The 26,879-nt window shown below is 42.0% G+C and overlaps 1 protein-coding gene across 1 annotated transcript in view; it reads left to right on the forward strand.

Annotated features, from left to right (window-relative positions):
- The window catches only part of Atp8b4 (ATPase phospholipid transporting 8B4 (putative)), a 310,406-nt gene that overhangs the window by 177,254 nt on the left and 106,273 nt on the right, over nt 1-26,879 (forward strand). The window contains 1 exon segment of the mRNA XM_045157629.1: nt 4,764-4,929. Coding sequence (XP_045013564.1) covers nt 4,764-4,929 — 166 coding nt within the window.

Genomic DNA, 26,879 nt, shown 5'->3' on the forward strand with positions numbered 1-26,879 from the left:
GTCCTCAACAGACTCAAGGACATTTCTTGTCTCTAGCCACTTTTAGTTTATATTTGTGGGGCCTATTGCCCCTAATCTGCCCCATAACCATCTGTATATGTTGCTTTGCTAAAATATATTAACAACTTTGCCTTACTACAATGAAGTATTTGAGGTAGCTTAATTTACAAAAAGAAAAGGCTTGCTTAGATCATAGTTTTGTGAGCACCATGTCCAAGACGAGATGGCCTCTGGTAAGGGAGCACATTGTGGCACATCATGGTGGGAATATATGTCAGAGTAGTTGGTCTCATTTTGAATCAGAGAAGAGACAGAGATTTTGGTGTTAAAATACCCTTCCATGGGCTGGAGAGATGGCTTAGCGGTTAAGCGCTTGCCTGTGAAGCCTAAGGAACCCGGTTCGAGGCTCGGTTCCCCAGGTCCCACGTTAGCCAGATGCACAAGGGGGCGCACGCGTCTGGAGTTCGTTTGCAGTGGCTGGAAGCCCTGGCGCGCCCATTCTCTCTCTTTCCCTCTATGTGTCTTTCTTTCTATGTCTGTCGCTCTCAAATAAATAAATAAATAATGAACCAAAAAACTTTAAAAAAAAAAAAAAACCCTTCCAGGACACACTGTTAATGACCTAAGGACTTCCCATCAAGACCCATTTCTTAGCTGGGCATGGTAGCACATGCCTTTAATCCCAGCACTTTGGAGGCAGAGGTAGGGGGATCACCATGAGTTCAATGCAACCCTGAGACTAAAGAGTGAATTCCAGGCCAGCCTGGGCTAGGGTGAGACCCTACCTCAAAAAAAAAAAAAAAAAAAAAGACCCATTTCTTAAAGGTTTATAACATCACCCAATATGGCTCCTCTGGGGACCAAACCTTTACATATGGACTTTTCAGGGACATTTAACACCATAAAACTTAGCAAATGCTTAATAAAAAACCTATAATGTAAATATTTGATCAGTGATAGTCATTCTTAAATTAGAGATTAGTTAGGGAAATAAAAATTAGATTAGGGAGTTGTCATAACAAACTGTTGAAAGCTTAGAATTTTTTTTTTAACATTTTTTTATTTTTTTTATTTATTGGTTTGAGAAAGACAGACACAGAGAGAAAGACAGATAGAGGGAGAGAGAGAGAATGGGCGCGCCAGGGCTTCCAGCCTCTGCAAACAACTCCAGATGCATGCGCCCCCTTGTGCATCTGGTTAACGTGGGACCTGGGGAACCGAGCCTCGAACCGGGGTCCTTAGGCTTCACAGGCAAGTGCTTAACCGCTAAGCCATCTCTCCAGCCCAGAAAGCTTAGAATTTTGTTTGACTTTTAGTTCTGTTTTCTACTTCTGATCAGTTGGCCTTTGCTATGTGGCCTCTCATCTGTCAATTGGGGCCAATAAATAGTGTCTACTGCACATGATTGTTTGGCTGTGCATTATCACTTGCATGAGGCTGTCACCACTGGCCCACTGCAAAGATTAAATATTTCTTATTTTATTCACTATTACTAATTTTAGAGCAAATCTGATTTCAAATGATCAATTTATACTTGGCTCCAATTTTATTGCAGGTATTAATAAGGGTATCTATAATGTGGAACTAATAATTCAAATTGCCCTCAGCATTGTTTCTAGTTAAAATAGCATCTACTCTTTTCATAATCAACTGGTTTATAATAGTTTATTTAAAACTTGGGGACTGGTTAGGAATTCATGTTTCTGGTTGTAGAAAAATAATGACATATTTGCCTTCATATTATTAATAGCTTCAGTGACTTCAGAAAGTACCTGGTAATCAAATACATTAATATTTTTGTACTGGAAAATGTTAATTCTCAAGTACGAAGCAGATTTACAAAATAAAACCCTGTAACAATTCAGGTCAGATATTGCCACCAAAATGTGCTGTCAAGTCAAGTTTTGCCATCAGGTAGATTTTGAAGAAACAAAACAAAGCACAATTCAGCTTTCTGGGTTTTTTTTTTTTTAATTTTTTTATTTATTTGAGAGCAACAGACACAGAGAGAAAGACAGAGAGAGGGAGAGAGAGAGAATGGGCGCGCCAGGGCTTCCAGCCTCTGCCAACGAACTCCAGACGCGTGCGCCCCCTTGTGCATCTGGCTAACGTGGGACCTGGGGAACCGAGCCTTGAACCGGGGTCCTTAGGCTTCACAGGCAAGCACTTAACCGCTAAGCCATCTCTCCAGCCCCAGTTTTCTGGGTTTTTAAAAAGCATTTGAACATTGGAGATGGTTTTTCTCCACATCCTTTTGGTAGACTCATTGCTTTGGTGCATGGCTTTGAAAGGAGGTTATGCTTAACATTAGACAGCCAAACATTTGAGGGAGCACTGCCTTACAAACACTGAAAAATACTTGGAGGGTGTAATTTTGAATTTTAAAAGATTGTCGTTAGGAGTGGCTATCCAGTGCCCTTACATGAGTATGAGCTCATGCTTTGACCCTGGCCACTGCAAGGCTCAGAGCTCCAGGAACAGGATTGACAAAAGCAAACTCTGACACCATCCTGCTGCATCTCAGGAACACAAACCATGGCTCTCTAGCCTCTCCTACATGCTGTTGCCTTCTTCAGTTGTCCAGGCAGCTGTACATGAACTTCCCAGCTATCCCTAACTCTACTTGTGAGTACACAGTTAGAGCCAAGACTAAGGTGCAAGCCTCTGGGGACAAACATGATGGCTGACTCCTGGCATAACCCACAGTGTAGCAGAACTTTGGGGAGTCCCAGCGTCCTCTGTGCAATCACCCTCTGCTCTTAGCCCCTTCCTAGTATGGAAATGCATAAAGCCTAGAGTAGAGTTAACAACCATGAAATAGATCAGAAGTGATTTATGTGTCCTTGAAACAATCCAGAGACTAATTTCAGGATATGACAAATGGTACAAAATGCTTTTTTTAAAAAAAATATTTATTTATTTGAGAGCAACAGGCAGAGAGAGAAAGACGCAAATAGAGAGGGAGAATGGGTGCACCAGGGCTTTCAGCCACTGCAAACGAACTCCAGATGTGTGCGCCCCCTTGTGCATCTGGCTAACATGGGTCCTGGGGAATGGAGCCTCGAACTGGCGTCCTTAGGCTTCACAGGCAAGCACTTAACTGCTAAGCCATCTCTCCAGCCCACAAAATGCTTTTTAATAAAGGAAGTCTAGAGGCATGAGAGATAGCTTATTGCTTAAAGGCACTTGTTTGTGAAGCTTGATGGCCCAGGTTTGATTCCCTACTACCCAAATAAGGTCAGATGCACAAAGTGGTGCATGTGACTACAGTTCATTTGCAGTGGCAGAAGGCCCTAGCACACCTACTTTCTTCGTCTCTTTTTCTGTTAAATAAATAAACCAAAAAAAGAAGTCTCCTTGAAATTTAAATTCATAACTCATGCTCTAAATTAAAAAAATTAGACTTGAGGAATATTGGACTGGACTTGAGGAATATTGGACTGGACTATAAGCAAAATACGGAATAATAAAAACACTTTTGCCATTGTTGAAGGAGACTCAGGACAGCTCCATGCTGTCACTCCCTGCAGCCAGGGAATTTCCCTTCACCTTCTAGGGACCTCATCACAGGCAAGGGTTTGTGGCTTTGGCACAGAAAAGATTTTCAGGATTAGCCAGCATGAAGTAGAGCCTGGGTTTGTTTAAAGATATTTAATTTAGATTTTACAAGGGTGAGGAGGAAGAGAGATGATTTTTCTCTACATACTTTTGGTAGGCTCATTGCTTTGGTATATGGCCACACACCAGAGAGTAAATGTGGATTTCTCCAAAGAAGAGTCCTGCAGAATAAGAGGAAATGATATGGGAATTTGGGGTATCTTTGAGAACGACAGAGCCTTTCTTGGCTCTTGGGTGGGCTCTACTGCAGGAGCTAGGGTGCCAGAAATTCAGGGCCACATAACTTCCAGAGTCAGTATCTTGTTTCTTGTATCAGGAATCACAGTCCATAGAAAGAACAGTTTAGAAAGATTTGATAATAGAGCTTAAGAGATTTTTTTCCCATTCTGTATGTTGCCTCTTTGCTTTTTTCACTGTGTCCTTTGCAGTGCAAAATCTTTCTAATTTCATGAGGTCCCAGTGATTAATCTGAGGTTTTATTGCCTGAGCAAGTAGGGTTGTATTCAGAAAGTCTTTGCCAAGACCAATGTGTTGGAGGGTTTCCCCTACTTTTTCCTCTAGCAGTTTCAGAGTTTCAGGTCTGATGTTAAGGCCTCCAAGTTTTCAGGAGAGTATTTCCTTATATTCCTTAGATAAGACCAGCCCCATGCCATATGGTTAGGTACCTATTTATACTCTTTGGTAAATAACTACTTAATTTTGGTTACAAAGTACAATGTAAAGTTTATTACTAGTCTTGATATAAAAATAGAGTTGACAAATGTGTGTGGGAGGGAAGTGAATGGAATGATTATAGTATCCTTATAAAGTGGGAGGTTGAGAGATGCAATCTACTGTGAAAAGAAAAGGACATTTTATTATTTATGAGACCACCATAAAGTTGAAATAGTAATATATTTTTGCTTAAAGGTAGGGTGGCAAGGGGGCACATGATATCTACAAGAAGTACCCAAAGATGGAGAGTTCAGGTAGGATGTTTTTATGTGAATGTATATTAGAGAATTTTCATTTTCAGATCTTCTGGGGATGAGTTATTAGTTGCAAATTTTTCAAAATTAAAACTGAGGCAATCATAGAAAAAAAACTAAAAAGGTTAAAGATAATTGTTGGAAAAAAGTTGGTTTGATGTTGTTGTTCTCTTACAGGAAGAAGAACCTTTGGGGTTCTCAGTCAAATCTCAAGCAGAAAGTACATTTCATTTCTTTGATCACAATCTGATGGAAGCCATTAATCTGGGAGATCCCAAAGTACATGAATTTCTTAGGTTGCTTGCTCTATGCCATACTGTAATGTCAGAGGAAAATAGTGCAGGTAAGTAAAATATGCCTAAGTAGTGAGTTTGTGTGTATGTGTTTAAGAAGATATTTTTCAGTTATGTTTTGGTGTATTTCTTTTTATTTCTTTCATCTTTTTTATTAGATATGGACATATTTTGTATGTAAACAACACATGTTGGTACCATCATTTCCCTCCTCCCTGTCCCTTTTCTGAACAGGCCTTCCTCATTGGAGATGCAGGTCAATCCTATGGGGATTGTGGGTCATGGGGGCAGCAGTCAGTTATGGGGGAGAGGCAATGTCTCTGTACAAAATGTCCCAACTTGTGGCTCTAAAAATCTTTCTTCCCTCTATTCCAAAAAATTCCCTGAGCCATGCTGGGAGCATTTTAAGTCTACTTCAGAGATGGCCTTTGGATCTCTGGTTTGGTAGGTGCTCAGTGTACTCAGTGTCTTTCTCCATCACCCTTGTCCTGATATGAGATTCACGAAGAAAGCAGCACCCTTGCTCATTTCCCCAAATCTTCTGTGATTTCAGTTGGGGCCTGGGTGGCATGCACTGGTCAGTTATCTCATCAGGTCCAGCTCCCATCTGAAAAATAGAAGCAGATTCTTCAACGGAGAATGAAATCAATACCAACTAAATGGGAAAACCATTATTAATTTAGAGAGAGTTAAAAGGGTATAGACCCTCTAATAGTCTAAGGTTAGTTGGAGCTTGACAATGGAAAGCAGAATCATTATCTGGATATAATTTGAACTTGTTTCCTAGTTCCAGATATGATTTCCTTTCCACTGAACAGATCTGTTATCCAATCTAAGAACAGTCATTACCCACCATGGCTGTGTGCCACTATTGCACTTATGTGAGCATCATGTTAGGTTGTTTGCTTCTGAGGTGCTTAGACTTTGAATTGCTTGGACAGATGTTGACTACTTTATCCTAGTAGCTCATGTAGCACTAGATGGGCTAATTGTCTGGGGACTGGCTTTCCTCTAATTCCAACCAGGTGTCTCCATGGTCTGCGCCAAGAGCATTTGGTATCTTCAGCAGTACGGTCTTACCATTAACCTCTGGTGAATAATCAAGTGCTCTGGCATAAATTTGTTTTGTTTGTTTTGGGAGATCTAATAGGTCTCTCTGATAAACAGCTCATTGTGGATGTTGACCACATCCTTTACAGAGAATTATAGACTAGTACCAAGGGAAAAGAAAAATGAAAAATCCACAGAAGAAAGAGAAACAGGATAAATTTAAGGTTAATTTTCATCTCACTCTCTCTAGGGCCCTTTGATTCAGGTACTTCCTCTTAGGTTCTCTTGAGGGTTCCACCTTTTATTCTGACTTCCAGGATACAGGATTCTATGGTACCAGTTCAATTTGGGTTCAGTTTTGTGTCCCCCCACCATTTCTCTACCCCAAGCCCTACCTCCCTTATTGTTCAAGCCTCAAGATGCTATTCAGTTATGTCAGCAACTTGGGCTGATCCAGGTTAGGAACTGCAGATGAGTGAGATATTTAACTGTTGACTTTCTGTGATTGTGTGAGTTCACTTAGAATGATTATCCAGTGATGGGCACCTGGGTTGATTCCAGTTTTTAGCTATTATGAATTGAGCAGCTATAAACATGGTTGAGCAAATATCTCTGAACTGAGGTGTGGACCTTTCAGGGTAAATGCCCAGTAAGGGAATAACAGGGTCTGTTGGTAACTCTATATTCGTACTTTTCAGAAGTCTCCATATTGATTTCCACAGTGGTTGTATTAGCTTACATTCCCAGCAGCAGTTAATAAGTGTTCCTGTTTCTGCAAAGCCTTGCTAACATTTGTTTTCTCCTGATATCTTTTTAAAATTTTTTGTTCATTTTTATTTATTTATTTGAGAGTGACAGAAAGAGAAAGAGGCAGGGAGAAAGAGAGAGAGAGAGAGAGAGAGAGAGAGAGAGAGAGAGAGAGAGAGAGAGAGGGAGAGAATGGGCATGCCAGGGCTTCCAGCTGCTGCAAGTGAACTCCAGATACATGAGCCCCTTGTGCATCTGGCTAACATGGGTCCTGCAGAATCGAGACTCAAACTGGGGTCCATAAGCTTCATAGGCAAGCACTTAACTGCTAAGCCATCTCTTCAGCCCTCTCCTGATATTTTAATGTTTGCTATCCTTACTGGGGTAAGGTGGAGTCTCATAATTGTTTTAATTTGCATTTCCTGGGCTGGAGAGATGGCTTAGTGGTTAAGCACTTGCCTATGAAGCCTAAGGACCCCAGTTCTAGGCTTGTATTGCCTAGGGTCCATGTTAACCAGATGCAGAAGGTGGCACATGCGTCTGGAGTTCATTTGCTGTGGCTGGAGGACCTGGCATGCTCATTCTCTCTCTCTCTCTCTATCAGCTTCTTTCTTTCTCTGTCACTCTTGAATAAATAAATAAATAAATAAAAACAAGTTTGCATTTTCCTAATGGTTAGGGATGTTGAATTTTTTTTTTAATTTTATTTATTTATTTATTTGAGAGTGACAGACACAGAGAGAAAGACAGATAGAGGGAAAGAGAGAGAATGGGCGCGCCAGGGCTTCCAGCCACTGCAAATGAACTCCAGACGCGTGTGCCCCCTTGTGCATCTGACTAACGTGGGACCTGGGGAACTGAGCCTCGAACCGGGGTCCTTAGGCTTCACAGGCAAGCGCTTAACCGCTAAGCCATCTCTCCAGCCCGAATATTTTTTTAATTTAATTTATTAGTTTTCTTTTCAGTAAATACAGGCAGTTTGGTACCATTATTTAGGCTCATCTGTAATCTACCCCTTCACATTAGACCCTCCTTGTTAATGAAAATGGGTCGTGCATTATGGAGTTAGCCCCCAGTTATTGGTATGATAAATGTCTCTGCAAATCATGACCCAACATGTGACTCTGACATTCTTTCCGCCCCCTCTTCCGCAAAATTTCCCTGAGCCATGTTGGGTTCATTTTTGGTCTGCTTCAGTGCTGAAGTGTTGGGGCCTCTGAGGCTCTGGCTCTCTGATTTGGTAGGAGTTGATTTTTCTCTGCGTTGATCTCCTTCCCCTTTGTGCTGGTATCTGGTTCACAGGAAAACATCACCCTTGCTTATTTTGCCAGTTGTCCTTAGTTTCAGTTGGGCCCCTTTTGAGGTATGTTGGGGCCGTTCTCTTCTTAGGATCTGCATCTATCTGGAAAAGAGAAGCAGATTCTCCAACGGAGAGTAAGTTAGCACCCGGAAAATTGAGATAAGACTTACTTTTTTGATAGACAGTATGGTAGGTTTAGGCCCTCTTAGACCCAGTGATTGATGGTAGCTTGATATTGTAGAGTGGGCTTGTGTTTGGGTATGGTTCTGACTTGTATCCCAGCTCCAGCTATGGGTCTAGTACCACTGAGTGGATCAGTTAGCAAAATCAAGAGCAATTGTTTCCTCACCATGGCTGTGTACCACTATTGCACTTGTGTGGGCATCACATCCGGTTATTTGTTGCTAATTAGGTTAAACAATGTGTTGCTTGGACAGATCTTGGTCATTTCCCCCAGTCGCCTATGTAGTGCCTTCTGGCACTAGACACGCTGACTGTCTGGGGACTGACTCTCTCCTGGCTTCCAGCCATGTCATTCTATTTTACGCGTCAGCTGTGTATGGAGTCTTCAGCAATAGGGTCTTACCACTGGCCTTTGGTGGGTCATCAAGTACTCTGACAGAAGTCTGTCATTGTTTTGGGAAACCTTGTAGGTTTCTCTGATCAAAAGCTCATTGTGGATGGTAGGCCCAAGCTGGAAGTGGGGGTTACAGGTCAGTGTCCACTAAGAAACTGAGGAAAAAGATAACTAATATACAAGAGTTAGAGAGGATAGAGATAGAGGGGAGAGGGGGAGAAGGAGGGAGGGAAGATGTAGGAGATTTAGGTCAGTTTTGATCCTACCCTCTCCAGTGTCTTGTGGTTCAGGTGTTTCCTGTAAGGGTCTAATGAAGGTTCAGCCATTTGGTCTGTCTTTTAGGAAGTAGAATTTTATGGTACCATTGCCGTTTGTGTCCGGATTACTGTTTTACACCCTTTGATTCCCTCCCCGCCCTCCCACCCATCTTATTGTTTAGTCCATGAGGTGCTTGCTGGGTATGTAAGGCATCTTGGGCAGATTCAGGTTAGGTGTTGCAGATGAGTGAGACTATGTGTCATTTTTTTTTCTGTGATTGGGTAAGTTTGCTGAGAATGATCTGTTCCAGGTTCAACCATTTTTCCTCAAATTTCTTTATGTCGTTTTTTCTTACTGCTGTATAGAATTCCATTGTGTAGATATACCACATCTTTGTTATCCATTCTTCTAATGATGGACATCTGGGTTGATTCCAGCTTTTAGCTATTACGAGTTGAGGTGCTACAAACATGGTTGAGCAAATCTCTCTGGCTTTTGGTTTGAAGGTTTTAGGGTACATGCCCAGTAATGGTATAACTGGGTCTGTTGGTATTTCTATAGCCAGCTTTTTCAGGAGTCTCCATATTGCTTTCCAAAGTGGTTGTACCATCCTGCATTCCCACCAACAGTGAATGAGTGTCCCTGCTTCTCCACATCTTCGCCAGCATTTATTTTCATTTGACTTTTTGATGTTGGCCATCCTTATTGGGGTAAGGTGGAATCTCATTGTTGTTTTAATTTGCATTTCTCTGATGATTAGGGATGATGAACATTTTCTTAGGTGTGTGTTTGCCATTTGTATCTCTTCCTCTGTGAATTGCCTGTTTAACTCTGTGCCCCATTTTGTGAGTGGGGTATTTGTCTTCTTATTGTTTAGACTTTTGAGTTCTTTGTAAATTCTAGAGATAAGGCCTCTATCAGTTGGATAACCTGCAAATATTTTCTCCCATACTGTGGGTGTTCTGTTGGCTTTGCTTATTATATGCTTGTCTGTAAAGAAACTCTTCAGCTTCATATGATCCCAATGGTTGCGTGACTATTTAAGAACTTGAGCCACTGGGGTTTTATTCAGGAAGTCTTTTTCCATTCCTATATCATGGAAAGTACTTCCTAAATTTTCTTCCAGTAGTTTTCGAGTTTCTGGTCTTATATTGAGGTCTTTGATGCATTTGGATTTGAGTGTTGTGCATGATGAAATGTGTGGATCAAGTTTTAGTTTCCTGCATGTGGTTATCCAGTTTTTCCAGCACCATTTGTTGAAGATGCTATCCTTTTTCCATTCTATATTGTTTGGGCATTTGTCGAATATCAAGTAGCTATAGTTGCTCGACCCAAAATCTGAGTCCTCAAGTCTATTCCATTGTTCTATACTCCTGTTTTTATGCCAGTACCATGCTGTTTTTATTACTATGGTTTTGTAGTATAGCTTTATATCGGGTATGGTGATGCCACCAGAGGTATTTCTTTTGCTGAGGATATGTTTGGATATGCGAGGCCTTCTGTCTTTCCATATGAAATTTGAGATCATTTTTTCTATGTCTGTGAAGAACACTGTAGGGATTTTAATTGGAATTGCGTTAAATCTATATATTGCCTTTGGTAGGATTGTCATCTTCACAATGTTAATTCTGCCTATCCAGGAGCATGGGAGGTCTTTCCATATTTTCAAGTCCTCCTCAATTTCTTTTTTGAGAGTTTTTATATTTTTGTTGTATAGATCTTTTACTTCCTTGGTTAACATTATTCCAAGTTATTTTATTTTTTTTGTTGCTATTGAAAATGGGACTATGTCCTTTATTTCTTTTTCTGTGTCTTTGTCATTTGCATACAGAAATGCTACTGATTTTTGTGCATTGATTTTGTATCCTGCTACTTTGCTATAGGAGTTAATCGCCTTCGGGAGTTTTGGGATGGAGTCTCTCGGGTCTCTTACATATACAATCATGTCATCAGCGAATAGAGCTAACTTAACTTCTTCCTTTCCAAATTGTATCCCTTTTATTTCCTTCTCCTGCCTTATTGCTTGGGCTAGGACTTCCAGAACTATATTGAAAAGCAGAGGTGAGAGAGGACATCCCTGTCTTGTTCCTGATCTCAATGGGAATTCCTCCAGTCTCTCTCCATTAAGTATTATTTGGGCCTTTGGAGCTTTGTATATTGCCTTTATTATGGTAAGATGTGAACTGGTCATGCCAATTCTCTCCAATGTTTTGATCATGAAGTGATGTTGTATCTTGTCAAAGACCTTTTCTGCATCTATTGAAATGATCATGTGATTTTTATGTTTAAGCTTGTTTATATGGTGTATTACATTGACAGATTTTCATATGTTGAACCACCCTTGTGTTCCTGGGATAAATCCCACTTGGTCAAGGTGGATAATGCTTTTGATGTGTTGTTGGATTCGGTCTGCGAGTATTTTGTTGAGGATCTTTGCGTCTATGTTCATTCGGGAAATAGGCCGATAGTTTTCTTTTCTTGTGGCATCTCTGCCTGGTTTTGGGATTAGGGTGATACTAGCTTCATAGAAGGAGTTGGGTAGCTTTTCTTCAATTGTGTGGCACAGTTTTAGGAAGATTGGTTTGAGTTCTTCCATGAAGGTTTGATAAAATTCAGCTGGGAATCCATCTTGTCCTGGACTCTTCTTTTCTGGGACGTTTTTTATTACTTTTTCAATCTCCATGAGCGTGATGGGTTCATTGAGGTGATTGATCTGCTCTGAGTTTAGCTTTGGTAGATGATATGCATCCAGGAATTTATCCATCTCCTCCACATTTTCCAGTTTTGTGGAGTAGAGGTTTTTGAAATAAGTCCTGCTGATTCTGCCGATTTCACTTATGTCTGTTGTGATCTCTCCTTTTTCATTTTGAATTTTGTTAATTTGGAGTCTCTCCTTTTTTTGCTTGATCAAATTGGCCAGAGGTTTGTCAATCTTGTTTATTTTTTCAAAGAACCAGCTCTTTGTTTTGTCAATTGCCTTAATTGTTTCCTTGGTTTCCAATTCATTAATTTCTGCTCTGATTTTAATTATTTCCTTCCTTCTGGAGCTCTTTGGGTTGGATTTTTCTTGTTTTTCCAATACCTTTAGGTGGATGGTTAGGCTATTGATTTGGGATCTTTCTGTCTTTTTTATGAAGGCATTGAGTGCTATGAATTTTCCCCTGAGGACTGCCTTCATTGTGTCCCATAAGTTTTGGTATGATGTGTTCTCATTGTCATTCAATTCCAGGAATTTTGCAATTTCATTTTTTATTTCATCCACTATCCATTTATTGTTTAAGAGTGTGCTATTCAGTTTCCAGTTGCCGTTGGGGTTCTTGTTGGTTTTGTTGTTGTTGATTTCTAGGAATATAGCATTATGATCTGATATCATGCAGGGAATTATGTCGATTTTCCTAAATATGTGGAGGCTATCTTTGTGACCCAGTATATGGTCTATTTTAGAGAATGTTCCATGGGCTGCTGAGAAGAATGTGTAGTCTGTGGATTTGGGGTGGAAAGTTCTGTAGATGTCTGTTAGGTCTAAGTGCTCTATGGTTTTGTTGAGCTCTCTTACTTCCCTTTTGAGCTTCTGTTTGGATGATCTGTCTATTACTGATAATGGTGTGTTGAAGTCCCCAGCTATGATGGTGTTGGTGGTTATTTCTGTTTTATTGTCAAGTAGGTTTTGTTTTATGAACTGTGGTGCCCCTGTGTTTGGTGCATACAGATTTATGATTGTAATATCCTCTTGATGGATTGTTCACTTTATAAGTAGGAAGTAGCCTTCTTTGTCTTTTTTGATTGTTTTTGGTTTGAAGTCAATTTTATCTGATATTAATATAGCTACACCTGCTTGTTTCTTATTCCCATTTGCCTGGAATATTGTTTTCCACCCTTTCACCCTGAGGAGGTTTCTGTCTTTAGTGGTAAGGTGGGTTTCTTGAAGGCAGCAGATTGAGGGGTCTAACTTTTTGATCTACCCTGTTATTCTGTGTCTCTTGATGGGTGAATTAAGGCCATTAATGTTTAGGGTGATGACTGTGAGATTTGATTTGATCCCTGTCATATTGTGGTGGTGGAGGTGTGTTGGCATTCCCATGGATTTTAATTTTTTTTTTTTTCTATCTACTCTGGTTGCTGTGATCTGCTTCTTGTAGGCATTTGTGTTTGGTTATTTGTTTCTTCTCTGTGGAGAATTTCCTGGACTACTTTCTGTAGGTTTAGTTTTGTGTTCATATAATTGTAAAGCTGAGTTTTGTCATGGAAAGTTTTCCTTTCACCATCTATTATAAGGGAGACTTTTGCCGGGTAGAGTAGTTTGGGTTAAAAGCCATAGTTTCTTAGAGTTTGCAGAGTTTCATTCCAGGCCCTTCTAGCTTTCAGGGTTCCTATTGAGAAGTCTGAAGTAATTCTGATGGGGTTTCCTTTGAAAGTGGTGTGCTGTTTTTCCCTAGCTGCTTTTAGGATTTTTTCCTTGGTGTCAATGTTTAGAGTCTTAATGATAATATGTCTTGGGGAGTTTCTCCTTTGGTCTAGTCGGTTAGGAGTTCTGTTTGCTTCTTGAATCTTGATGGGCCTTTCTTTTAAGAGACGGGGGAAGTTTTCTTCAATTATTGTGTTAAGTAGGTTCTCCATGCCTTTGGTCTGAAATTCTTCTCCTTCTGGTATTCCAGTGATTCTGATATTAGGGCTTTATTTATTTATTTATTCATTATTTATTTATTTTATTTATTTGAGAGTGACAGACACAGAGAGAAAGACAGATAGAGGGGGAGAGAGAGAATGGGCGCACCAGAGCTTCCAGCCTCTGCAAACGAATTCCAGACGCGTGCGCCCCCTTGTGCATCTGGCTAACGTGGGACCTGGGGAACCGAGCCTCGAACTGGGGTCTTTAGGCTTCACAGGCAAGCGCTTAACCGCTAAGCCATCTCTCCAGCCCTGATATTAGGACGTTTAAGTGTATCCCACAATTCTCTCATGTTCTGTTCACAGGAACTTTTGTACTTACTGAAATTTTTGCACTCTCGAACTGTTTCTTCCTTCCTATCTTCCAAATCAGAATTTCTATCTTCCACTTCACTGACTCTATTCTTGAGAGCCTCTAGTGAGTTTTGGACTTGTTCAATTAAGTTTGCATTTCTACTACTTTCCTATGTATCGCTTCCATCGCTTTGTCCAGCTCCCTTTTTGTCTCGTTTTCTGATTTTCTTGATGATTCTTGGAAATCATCCTTGCATTTCTTTATATTTTCATTTAGTGTGGCCAGCTGATTTTTAAGGTCCTCTTTTTTTTTTTCACTCTCTCTCAACTCTCTTAGCTCTCTTTTTATTCCTTCCAGTGTCTTATCATATTGCTCTAGCTTAGTGATGGTAGCATCCATACAATTACCTATCCTTTGTAGCTTTCCTGTCAGTTCTAGCAGTAGTTTGGTCAGGGTTGCATTGTTCATTGCTTCCACATGATGTTCTGATCCTAAACACTCTTCTATGTTTTGGTTAGTTGTGATCCTTGTTGGACTGGGTGATCTGTCTGGATTTTCTTCCATTTTATTTTTCGTGTTATTTCTTTTGTACTTTGGTCTACCCATGTCAGTGTATGGGCAGGTAGGTGGGTGGAGCAGCCTGGGATCTAGCTTAATGCGAATCCAAGGCAGCCTGGGGCAGTTGCAAGCAGCCTGGGTTTTTGCTCACTCTTGCCAAAGCCACCTATCTATATCCTGACAGGGGCACCAAAGTTGCCTAAATTCTCACCCAGTAATGCACCTAAGCTGCCTGCCTTTGAGCTTGAAAGGGGAGTGAGGTAGCAAGCCCTGAAGGTGCCCAGACTCTGGTTGGGTACATTGGGGTCTGTAAACAGTCTGTGCTCTCCTGCCTCAGGGGAGTGGGGGATGGGTGGTGATGTACAGGTAGGGGATGGCACCTGTGCTGGCACTAGTGACTCAGTGTGGACTTGTGTGGCTCTTGCTGTGGAAGTGGGCCCACTGCACGTGCAATTGTAGTGCAGAGGCAGATGATGTGGGTACAGAATCAGGACACAGCAGAGGCTGACCGGCGGCAAGTGATGTGAGCACAGCAGCAGGGGATCTGGCAGCCACCTATTCATGGCAGGGGTGGCCCCCACAGGCCTGTGAGCCAAGCACCACGTGGCTGGTCTACTCGCAGGATCAGAGAACAAGGGCGAGGTAGGAGGTCTCAGCTTCAGTGCAGCAGGCTGGCAGGCGTGACTGGTGGGTGCCCGATCAGAGCACAGCCACGCAGGACGTGCGGAGGGTGCGTGGGCGGGTGGTGGATGGGGGGCGCGGGGTGCGACGGGGTGTATGGAGCGAGTGGGGCACATGGTGGGGGGGGGCGCCGGGCAATCAGGGTGGGGCGTGCAGGAGGCGGCAGGGCTCAGGGGGCATCAGGTGGGGTGCCCTGGAGGGGCGGGGGGCGTGGGGCGCTCTGGTCAGTCTGGGGGAGCGAGGGGCGCGCCGTGGTCGTGGGGGAGGGCGCACGCGCGCAGGGGGTGTGTGGGGCACGGGGGGGCGTGGGGCACGCGGGGAGGGCATGGGGCGCGCAGGGGGGAGTGGGAGAGCGTGCGGGAGGCGAGGGATGCTGCAGTGCGTGGGGGGCTAGGGGCGCGGGGCGTGTGGGGGGTGCTTGAGGTGCGCGGAGTGCGCGGGGTGCGTTGGGGGGGAGGGGGTGCGGGGTACACCGGGGTGCAGGAGGCCACGGGGTGCTGTGGGGGGCTCTGGAGGCGTGGGGGGGGTCACGGGGGTCACGTGGGGGGCGCGTGGCGTGGAGGGGCCGGGGCACGCTGAGGCACACTGGGGCTCAAGACGCGCGGGGGAGCGGGGCGCTGGGGGGGGCACCACGTGCGTGGGGGTGTGGCGCAGGGGTCGCGGGGCCCTTGGGGCATGCCTGGGCACGCAGGGGCGCGCTCAGGACGCGCGGGGGCACAGGGGCCGTGTGCGGCGGGGGACGAGGGGCGCGCAGAGTGGGGCGGCAGGAGGCGCTGGGGCGGGGCTCAGGGGGGCAGGGGGCGCCATGGGGCACACAGGGTTCGGGGCGTGCTGGATGCCCTGGGGCGTGTGGGGGTGGGTGCGTGGGGTGCGCGGGGGGGCAGCGCACAGTGTGGCGGCTAGGAGCACGGAGTGCACGGGGGGGCGGGGCGCTCGGGTGGGCGCGGGGGGCGCGGGACACTTCAGGGTGCTGTGGACTCGCAGGGGTGCAGGGTGGGAGCGGGTCACGCGGGGGAGGGGTTCCCGGGTTGCGCGGGGGGTGCGGAGCACACTGAGGTAAGAAGGGGTGCTCTGGATGCAGGGGGCGGGGCGCACAGGCAGGGGCTCGAGGAGCACGGGGATGGGGAGTGCGGGGGGCGTGGGAGCACGGGGCACGCCTGGGCGCCCGGGGCGCGGGACGTCACGGGGCGCTCAGGGCGCGCCCGCAGCGGGTGGATAGGGAGTTTGGGGCGCGGGGGTCTCGGGGCACGCGGTGGGGCGCGGGCACGCCTGGGCGCCTGGGCCGCAGTATGCTGCGGGGCTCTCGGGGCGTGCCTGCTGCGTGTGGATAGGGAGCGTGGGGCGCGGGGGGGGGGGAGAGGCGCGCGGGGCGTGATGGGCGGGGGAGTGCACCTGCGTGGGGCGCGCGGGGCCACTGGGGCGCTTGGGGCTTGGTGCGCGCCGGGGCGTGGGTCGCGGGGGTGTGTGCTTCCCTCTTTTAGCCCAATCTGTGCCCTCCCTCTAGCAAAAAGTTTCTAATTTCCCTTGAATACTTGCTTTTTTTTCCCTTGTTGTCTGTAGTGCAGCTAGGCGGTCGCCATCTTGACCAGAAGTCAATGTTGAATATTTTCTTAATTGTGTGTGAGTCATTTATAATTCTCCCTCTGAGTACTCCCTATTTAATTCTCTGCCTCACTTTGGAGTGGGTTGTTTGATTTTTTATTGTTAATTTTTGAGTTCTCTGTAGAGTCTAGATATTAGGTTTCTGTCATTGGGATAGCTGGCAAAGATTTTCTCATATTAAGTGGGTAATCTATTGGCTCTGCTTATGGTATGTTTGTGCAAAAGCTTTTTAGCTTCATAAGATGCCATTGGTTGAGTGCTTGTTTAACTTCCGGGGCTGCTAGGGTTTTGTTCAGGAAGTCTTTTCTCAGTCCTATTTAGTAGTAGTAGTCTAACACTTTCAGGTCTTATATTGAGGTTGTTAATCCATTTGGACTTGATTTTTGTGCATGGTGAAATGAGTGGGTATAATTTAATTTTTCTGTATATGGTCATTCAATTTGTCTAACACCATTTGTTGAAGATGCTGTCTTTTCTCCAGTCTACGTTATTGGCACCTTTGTCAAAGATCAAGCAGGTGGTGTTGCTTGATCTAAATTCTGGGTCTTCAATTCTGTTCCATTTGTCTATGTTTCTATTTTCCTCCCAGTACCATGTTGCTTTTATCACTATGGCTTTGTAATATAGCTCTGGGTCAGGTATAGTAATACCACCAGACGTGTTTCTTTTGCTGAGGATATGTTTGGATATCTGAGGTCTTCTGCCATTCCATGTGAATTGAGATAATTTTTTCAACCTCTGTGAAGAATTATGCTGGTATTTTTTATTGGTATTACATTAAATCTGTATATGGCTTTTGGTAGAATTGCCATCTTCACAATATTAATTCTACTTATCCAGGAACATAGGAAGCCTTTCCATCCCCAAGTCCTCTGCTATTCATTTTCTTTCATACTTGTTTTTTTTTTTTTTTTTTTTTTTTTGGTTTTTTGAGGTAGGGTCTCACTCTGGCCCAGGCTGACCTGGAATTCACTATGTGGTCTCAGGGTGGCCTCAAACTCATAGCAATCCTCCTACCTCTGCCTCCTGAGTGCTGGGATTAAAGGCACATGCCATCACACCTGGCTTCCAATATTTCTTTCTGGAGTGTTTTTATTTTTTCATTATATAGTTCTTTCACAGCTTTGTTAGTGTTATTCCAAGTATTTAATTTTATGTTGCTACTGAAAATGGGACAGCCTCAGTGATTTCTTTCTCTGTATATATTTCCTTTGCACATAGAAAAGCTACTTATTTATTTATTTATTTGGTTTATTGAGGTACGGTCTCACTCTGGTCCAGGCTAACCTGGAATTAACTCTGCCATCTCAGGGTGGCCTTGAACTCATGGCAATCCTCCTACCTCTATCTCCCAAGTGCACGGATTAAAGGCGTGTGCCACCATGCTCGGCTAAAGCTATGATTTTTATGCATCGATTTTGTATCCTGCCACTTTGCTGAAGAAATTTATTTATCACCGTTAGAAGTTCTGAGATAAGCTCTTTCAGGTCACTTATATATAAGATCATGTCATTTGCAAATAGGGATAATTTGACTTTTCCTTTCCAATTTCAATCCCTTTTTATTTCTTTCTCCTGTCTTATTACTTGGGCTAGTGTTTCTAGTATTATGTTGAAGAGCAGTGGTGAGAGTGGGCACCCATGTCTTGTTCCCAATCTCAGTGGGAACTCCTTGAGTTTTTCCCCATTAAATATGATTTGGCTTTAGGAGCTTTATATATAGCTTTTATTGCATTGAGATATAAACCCTACATGCCTATTCTTTCCAGTGTTTTGGTCATGAAGTGGTATTGTATTTTGTCAAAGGCTTTGTCTGCACCAATTGAGGTTCTTATGGTTCAGTTTATTCATGTCTTATGTTGACCAATTTCCATGTTAAACAATTCCTGCAACCCTGGGATGAAGCCTACTTCATCAATGTGGATAATGCTTTTTAAGTGTTGTTGAATTTGGTTTGGGAGTACTTGTTCAGGATCTTTGCATCTAAGTTCATTAGAGATACAGACATATAATTTTCTTTCCTTGTTGCATCTCTGTCTGGTTTTGGTATTATGGTGATGCTAATTTCATAGAAGGAATCAGGAAGGATTCCCTGGTCTTTGATTATGAAGAATAGTTTGAGAAAAATTGTTTTCAGTTCTTCTATGAAGGTTTTATAGAATTCAGCTGACAAGCCATCCAGTCCTGGACTTTTTTTGTGGGTGAGGATTTTGATTACCTTTTCCATTTCCATGGATGTGATAGGTTTGTTTAGGAGATTAATCTACCCTGAGTTTAGTTTTGGTATGTGGTATGTGTCTAGGAATTCATACATTTCTTCAAGACTATTTAATTTTGTGGTGTAGAAGTTTTGGACCAATATCCTGATGATTCTTTCAATTTCATTGATGTCTGTTGTGATCTCTACTTTTTCATTTTTGATATTGATAATTTGAGGCTTATCTTTTTTTTTTTTTTTACTTGATCAGTTTGGCCAGGTATTCTTCAGTCTTGTTTATTTTTTCAAAGAGCCAGCACTTTGCTTCATTGATTTTTTAAATTGTTTTCTTAATTTCCAATTCATTTCTGCTCTAATCTTGAAAATTTCTTTCTCTCTGGAGCTCTTTGGCTTGAATTCTTCTTGTTTTTCCATTGCCTTTAGATGGATGCTCAGGTTATTTATTTCGGGTTTCTCTGTCTTTGTAATGAAGGCACTTAGGGCTATGGATTTTCCCCTTATGACTGCCATCATTGAATTCTATAAGTTTTGGTAGGTTGTGTCTTCATTATCAATTCTAGGAATTTTACAATTTCTTTTTTGATTTCTTTCATGACCCATTCATTGTTTAAAAGTGTGTTGTTTATTCTCCAGGAGCTGGTAGAGTTCTTGATGTGTCTCTTGTTGTTAATTTCTAGCTTTAAAGCATTGTGATCTGTTATGATGCAGGAAGTTACTTCAGTTTTTCTGACTTTATGAAGACATGCTTTATGACCTAATTTATCGGCAATTTTGGAGAAGGTTCCATGAGCTGATGAGAAGAATGTGTATTCTGTAGAGTTGGTGTGGAAAGTTCTGTAGATATCTGTTAGGTCTAGTTGATCTATCATGCTGTTGAGCTCTATTATTTCCCTGTTAATGTTCTGCTTTGGTGATCTGTCTATTGATGATAGACAACTATGATGGTGTTGGTATTTATTTCTGTTTTATTGTTGAGTTGAATTAGTTTTATAAACTGTGGTGCCTGTGTTTGGTGCATATATATTTATGATTGTGATGTGCTCTCATTGCATCATTCCCTTGATGAGCAAGAAGTGACCTTCTTTGTCCTTTTTGATTACTTTTGGTTTGAAATATATTTTCTCAGATATTAATATATCAATACCCCCTTGCTTTTAATTTCCATTTGCTTAGAATATCATTTTCCAACCTTTCACTCTGAGGAGGGATCTATCTTTAGTGGTGAAGTGGGTTTCTTGAAAAAAGCAGATAAAAGGGTCCAGTTTTTTGATCCATCCTGATAACCTGTGTCTTTTGATGGGTGAGTTAAGATCATTAATATTTAAGGTTATTACTCTGAGGTTTGAATTAATCCCTGCCATGATGAGGAGTTATATGGGGTTTGGTGCTTCCTTTTGTTATGTACAGTTTTGATCCTAGTTTATTTTGGTAATTTTGATCTTCTTCTTGTTGACTCTTGAGATTGGTTGTTTGCCTGTTCTATGTGGAGTATTCCCTCAAGTATTCTCTGTAGGTTTGGCTTTTTGTTCATATCATCATAGAGTTGACATTTTTCATTGAAAGTTTTTCTTTCAGCATCTATTACGAGGGATGCTTTTACTGGGTAAAGTAGCTTGGGTTGTAAGCCATTGTTTTTCAGACTTTTAAGTGCTCTAATACAGGGTCTTCTGGCTTCCCAGTTTTTCATTGAGCAATCTGATGTAATTCTGATTGGACTGCCTTTGTATGTCGTGAATTGCTTCTCTCTTGCTGCTTTTAACACTCTCTCTTTGTTTTTATTGTTAAGAGTTTTAAGTATGTCTTGGAGAGCTTCTTCTTTGGTCCTGTCTGTTTAGTGTTCTGCATGCTTCTTGTATCTGGATAGGCCTCTCCTTTGCAAGATTCAGAAAATTTTCTTCAACAATTTTGTTGAGTGTGTTCTCTATGCCTATGGTCTGGCTTTCCTCTCCTTTGGTATACCCGTGATCTGGATGTTTGCTCATTTTATGGTACCCCACAGTTCCCTCATATTCTTTTCACATAATTTTTTGAATTTAGCAAAGTTTTTGCCCTCTCTATCAATTTATTCTATCTTATCTTTCAAGTTAGACATTCAGTCTTCCACATGAGTAACTCTCTTGGTGAGTGGCTGTAGAGAGGTTTTTATAATTTATATTTGATTTTTTTCTGTTGTGTTATTTTGTATCATGCCCATATCTTTTTATTTTTATTTATTTTATTATTATTATTAGTTGTGTACACAGTGTGTATACAACCATGTTAGTACCATTGTTAGCCTCCCCCGGCTGCATAGACCCTCCTTATTGGGGAATGTGGGCCATGCATTGTGGGATTAGCCATCAGTTACTGCTAAGAGGCAATGTCTCTGTGCATTATATCCCAACATGTGGTTCTAACAATATTTCTGCCCCCTCTTCCATGAATTTCCCTGAGCCATATTGGTTTTTTCTAGGTCTACTTCATTGTTGAGGTCTTGAGAGCCCTGTGTCTCTGGATATCTGGTTTTGTAGGAGTTGAGTGTTCTCTGTGTCTACTTCCTTCACCCTTGTGCTGGTACCAGATTCATCAAGAAAGCAGCACTCTTTCTCATTTCTTCAATTACTGTATGGTTTCAGCTGGGTCCTGGGTGAGGTGTGATGGGCTAATTCTCTTCTCAGGATCTGTGTCCATCTGAAAAAGAGAAGCAAGTTCTCCAATGGAGAATGAAGTCAGCACCAAATAAATAGGATAACCATTATTATTTTAAAGAGAATTTAATAAGTGTAGGCCCTCTTGTATTGGTGGGAGTTTGATAATGGAGAGTGGGCTCATTTTTGGATATGGTTTTGAATTGTTTCCCAGCTTCAGCTATGGGTTCCATTTCATTGAGCAGATCAGTTAGCCAAATAAAGGAGCAGTTGGTTGCACACCATGGCTGTGTGCACTATTGCACTTGTGTGAGCATCACGTCAGCTTGTTTGCTGATGAGTAGCTTAGACCATGAGTTGTTTGGACAGATGTTGATTATTTCTCCCCCAGTTGCTAATGTAGCAACTTCTGGCACTAGATGAGCTAACTTCCTTGGATTGACTGTCTTTTAGATTCCAGCCAGGTCACTCCTTGTTCTGTAACAACTGCATATGGTATCTTCAGCAGTAGGGTCTTACCACTAACCTTTGGTGAGTCATCAAGTACTCTGACAGAAATCTGTATTCTTTTGGGAAACCTTGAAGGTCTCTCTGATCAACAGCTCATTGTGGATGTTAACTGCATGCTGGTACTGGAAGTTACAGGCCAGCACCAAGGAAAAGAAGGAAGAAAAAGATAGGTAATAGAAGAGAGAAAGAAAGAAGAGAGAATCAAGAAAGAAAGAGAGAGAGAGAGAGAGAGAGAGAGAGAGAGAGAGAGAGAGAGAGAAAGACAGAAAGAAAGAAAGAAAGAAAGAAAGAAAGAAAGAAAGAAAGAAAGAAAGAGGCGAAGATTAAGTTAGTCTTCATAATTCCCTCTCCAGGGCCCTGTGGTTCAAGTGTTCCCTCTAAGGACCTGATTAAGGTTAAACCATTTAGTCTGTCTTTAAAGATATAGAATTTTATGGTACCATTACAATTTGGGTCCAGTTTTCTGTCCCCCCTCCCCTTATTGTCTTGTCCTATTAGGTATGTCAACATCTCAGGCAGATTTAGGTTAGGAGCCACAGATGAGTGACACGATGTGATAATTATCTTTCTGTGATTGGGTGGCTTCACAGAGAATGATCTGTTCCAGTTTTGACCATTTTTCTTCAAATTTCATTCTGTCATTTTCCCTAACTGCTGTGCAGAATTCAATCAAGTAGATATACCACATCTTGGTTATCCATTTTTTAAATGGTGGACATCTGGGTTCATTCCAGCTCTGAGCTATTATTAATTGACCAATTATAAACATGGTTAAGACAATCTCTCTGACCTGAGGTGTGGATCTTTTGGAGTATATGCCCAGTAAGGGAATAACTAGGTCTGTTGATAGCTCTATAGTCACCTTTTTTAGGAGTCCCCATATTGCTTTCCATAGTTTGTGTACCAACTTACATTCCCACCAACAGTGAATGAGGGTTCCTATTTCTCTACATCCTTGCCAGCATTTGATTTCATTTGATTTTTTAATGTTTGGTATCCTTACTGGGGTAAGGTGAAATCTCATAGTTGTTTTAATTTGCATTTACTTGATGATTATGGTTGATGAAAATTTTCTTAACTGTTTTCCATTTGTGTTTCTTCCTCTGAGAACTCCCTGTTCAGTTCTCTGCCCCATTTGTGAGTGCTTGTTTGATTTTTCAAAAGCTCCAGATGGAAAGAAATAATTAAGATCAGAGCAGAAATTAATGACTGGAAACTAAGGAAAAATTAAGAAAATTGATGAAAAAACGAGCTGGTTCTTTGAAAAAAATAAATAAGATTGATAACTCCCTGGCCAATTTGATCAAGTGAAAAAAAGAGATGTTTCAAATTAACAAAATTAGAAATGAAAAAGAAGAGATTACAACAGACATAAGTGAGATTGGAAGAATCATCAGGACCCATTTCCAAAACCTCTGCTCCACAAAACTGGATAATATGGAGGAAATGGATGAATTTCTGGACATATTCCACCTGCCAAAGCTAAATTCAGAGCAGATTAATCTCCTAAACATACCTAACACACCCATTGAGATTTAAAAGGTAATCAAAAAACCTCCCCAAAAAGAAGAGCCCAGGACCATATGGCTTCTCAGCTGAATTCTGCCAAACCATCTCTTTTTTGAGGTACAATTTCATTTTGAGCTCTGATTTTCTTGATGCTTCCTGGAGGTCATTCTTGCATTTGATCAAGTCTTCTTTAAGCTTATTCAACTGGTTATTGAGGTCTTCCATTTCTTGACTTACCTTCAATTTATTCATATCTCTTTGGAGGGTTCTTACATTTTCTTCCATCAAGTTAAGCCTACTGTCAAAAGCTGAATGCTCTAGGAGATGATTCTGTTCAATTTCATTGATATGACTGTTAGTTCTTTGACAGTTTGATTCAAGCTCATAGATTTTTTAAGATAATGGTCTCATTTTGGGAATTAATTTCTGTTGATTTCTCTTTAATTACATTGGAGGCTTCTGTAGTTGTACTAGGCACCCTTGGTGGAGATCTCTGCTTTCTGACTTTCACTGGCTTTTTTGTATTGTTGTCTACCCATTTTGGAAGACTCTTTATTTTATTGAGGAGTAAACAAGTTTTTGTCCTTTGGCCTGTTCACCCTCTGACTCAGGTGAACAGGGATATTAGTACCTAGTGGCCAGTGAGGATACCAGAGCAAAAGACTTGATTCCACTGCTCACCCAGGGACCAGGATCCCCCATGCAAGCCATAATGGGACTTACCAGTACCAGGGACTAGGAGGAGGAGCAAGGGGACAGGGATCTGGCTTACTTTGTGCCACACCCTCCAGGACACAGACCAGTATAAGGCTACGCTGACTGGGGAGGTGGGAGGAGCCCAGACACAAGAGTCTGGCCTACTCACTTCAGGTTGCCTCACTTGCCCACACATTGACTGGGCAAGGAACTCAGACCCTGGAGGTCTAGGAATATTTTTTTTAATTAATTTATTTATTTATTTATTTATTTGAGAGCGACAGACACAGATAGAAAGACAGATAGAGGGAGAGGGAGAGAATGGGCGCGCCAGGGCTTCCAGCCTCTGCAATCGAACTCCAGACGCGTGGGCCCCCTTGTGCATCTGGCTAACGTGGGACCTGGGGAACTGAGCCTCGAACCAGGGTCTTTAGGCTTCACAGGCAAGCGCTTAACCGCTCCAGCCCATAGAAATATTTTTGATAGGGCTTTCTTTTAAAAATTTTTTCTTTTCTTTTGATTTTATGTTTTGGATAACTTCACATGTGTACACAATGTCCTTTGATCATATCCACCTCACCATTACCCTCTCTTTTCTTCACAACAACAGAGTTTTCATTTTGTTTATATCCTGAATGTTTCAAAAAATACATAGAAACTAGGTTTGTCAATTTAAAGGTAAATATGCAGCCATGCCATTCAACTTGAATTAAATATATGTTATAATTGAGCACCACATTTCACTTTGATAATTCTTAGTACTCAGAAGAAATAGGAAAGCACAGTTTAGTCACATAGGATGCTTCTAATTGATGCACATCATTAGGATAGGTAGGCATTTCAGAGCAATAAAGATATATTTACACTAGACTAGAATACTTGCAATTGCCATTATGGTCAAGGTGTCTTATTTGCAACATGGTTACTTAGAGGTCAGGGTTCATAGAATACAAATGGACTAACTGACTCAGTTAAAATTTTGAAGCTGTGATGGAGGTAGATAATATCATAGTGAACTAACTTCTTGCTTCAATTAACTAAAGACTTTGCACTTGTAAGTTTTATTTACTTCTGATATACCATAACAAAGTTAAAATTAGTACCCACATTTTGTGTGCATGTATGTGTATATGTAATCATGTATATATTTTTATCTCTATGTATGTATATCTCTTTGTATGAAGTTGTGTAGAGAGCTAGATGTAGCAGTTACCTTCCTTTCTGGGGTCAAATCATCTTATCAGAAATAGTTTATGGGGGAAAAGGGCTTGTTTCAAGCTAACAGTTTCAAAGGGAAGTTTCATTATGGTGAATTGAAGCATGCCAACAAGCTCACAATGTTACAAATCTGTATGGGAAGGAAGGGGGAAAAAAGGGAGGGGGAAAAGATATATCTATATCTATATCATCTATATCTATATCTATATCTATATCTATATCTATATCTATATCTATATCTAATCTATATCTATATCTATATCATCATCTATATCATCATCTATATCTATATCTATATCTATATCTATATCTATATCTATATCTATATCTATATCTATATCTATATCTATATATATAGAGAGAGAGAGAAAGAAAGAGGGAGAGAGATGCTGTCTTACTGTAGTAGACAGCTTCAGGTTCACTGAGATGAACTTTCAGACCAGGCACAGTTATGGAGGAAGGGATATTTATTGAAGCTTACAGATCCAGGGGAAGTTCCATAATGGCAGAAGAAGCTGGCCTGCCTTCACAGGCCCAAGCAGAGAAAGAGAAGTACAAGCCTAAAGGTCAAAAGCCACAGCCCACTTCAGGAACTCCAGCTAGGCACACTTTGTATATCTTTAGATTGTAATCTGAAACCCACCACCACACCTTAAGATCACCCAATGACACTGCCTCCAGGCAGGTGTCTACAGATGCAAACTACAAACAAACAACTGAATATATTGGGGACCATCTATTCTATTCAAACCACCAAACTTACCGATCAGGACTTATTACAGTGGCATGTACTTGCACTTTTACCTCTCAGGAAGTTATTACAGTAGTGTGTATCTGTACTCTTCTCACTCAGGAAGTTATTACAGTGGCATGTACCTGCAGTCTTACCACTCAGAGGGGTTCCTGGGTTCTTGCTCTGGGGCAGACCATGGTTCCCCAAAGATGCCCAGGCAAATGGGGTGGGTGAGCCCATGAAAGTAAAACATTTTTGGGAGGAGTTTTGGTGAACAGCTCTCTCAGTTTACTGTCAGTGAAATGAGTTTATAAGTATCTCAGGGTGGGGGGAGGACCCTAAGGGAATTGGACATACCAAGTTCATTTCTGATGCCTAATTAGCATATGGGGACATTCATTCCAGCACGTAGCGATGGCAGGGGTGGGGGGCTGGGGTCAGGTGATCTAGGGTCTCAGGTGGATGGGCTGGGTGATAAGGAGTTTCCTAGTCAACTGGCCAAAGGTTACAGGGCTATGGGAAGAGCCTAAGTTCAGGTGTGCTGGGCTTGGAGAGGAAGTGGCCTCCTGTAGCCTGAGGGTCCTTAGCCATGTCTGGAAGATTAAGCCCCTCTCCTGAAGGCTCCAGCTTGTGCCTGGCAGTATCTGACAACCCCCCTTTGTTTTTAGAATGAGGCAGTGTCATCCCAAATGAGTTCTTTAAAATTTACTGTAGGTCCAGATAGAGTTAGGTGGTGTATGAGGACCTGATTAGT

Source organism: Jaculus jaculus, chromosome 8, assembly GCF_020740685.1.
Source record: "Jaculus jaculus isolate mJacJac1 chromosome 8, mJacJac1.mat.Y.cur, whole genome shotgun sequence".
Classification (NCBI taxonomy): Eukaryota; Metazoa; Chordata; class Mammalia; order Rodentia; family Dipodidae; genus Jaculus; species Jaculus jaculus.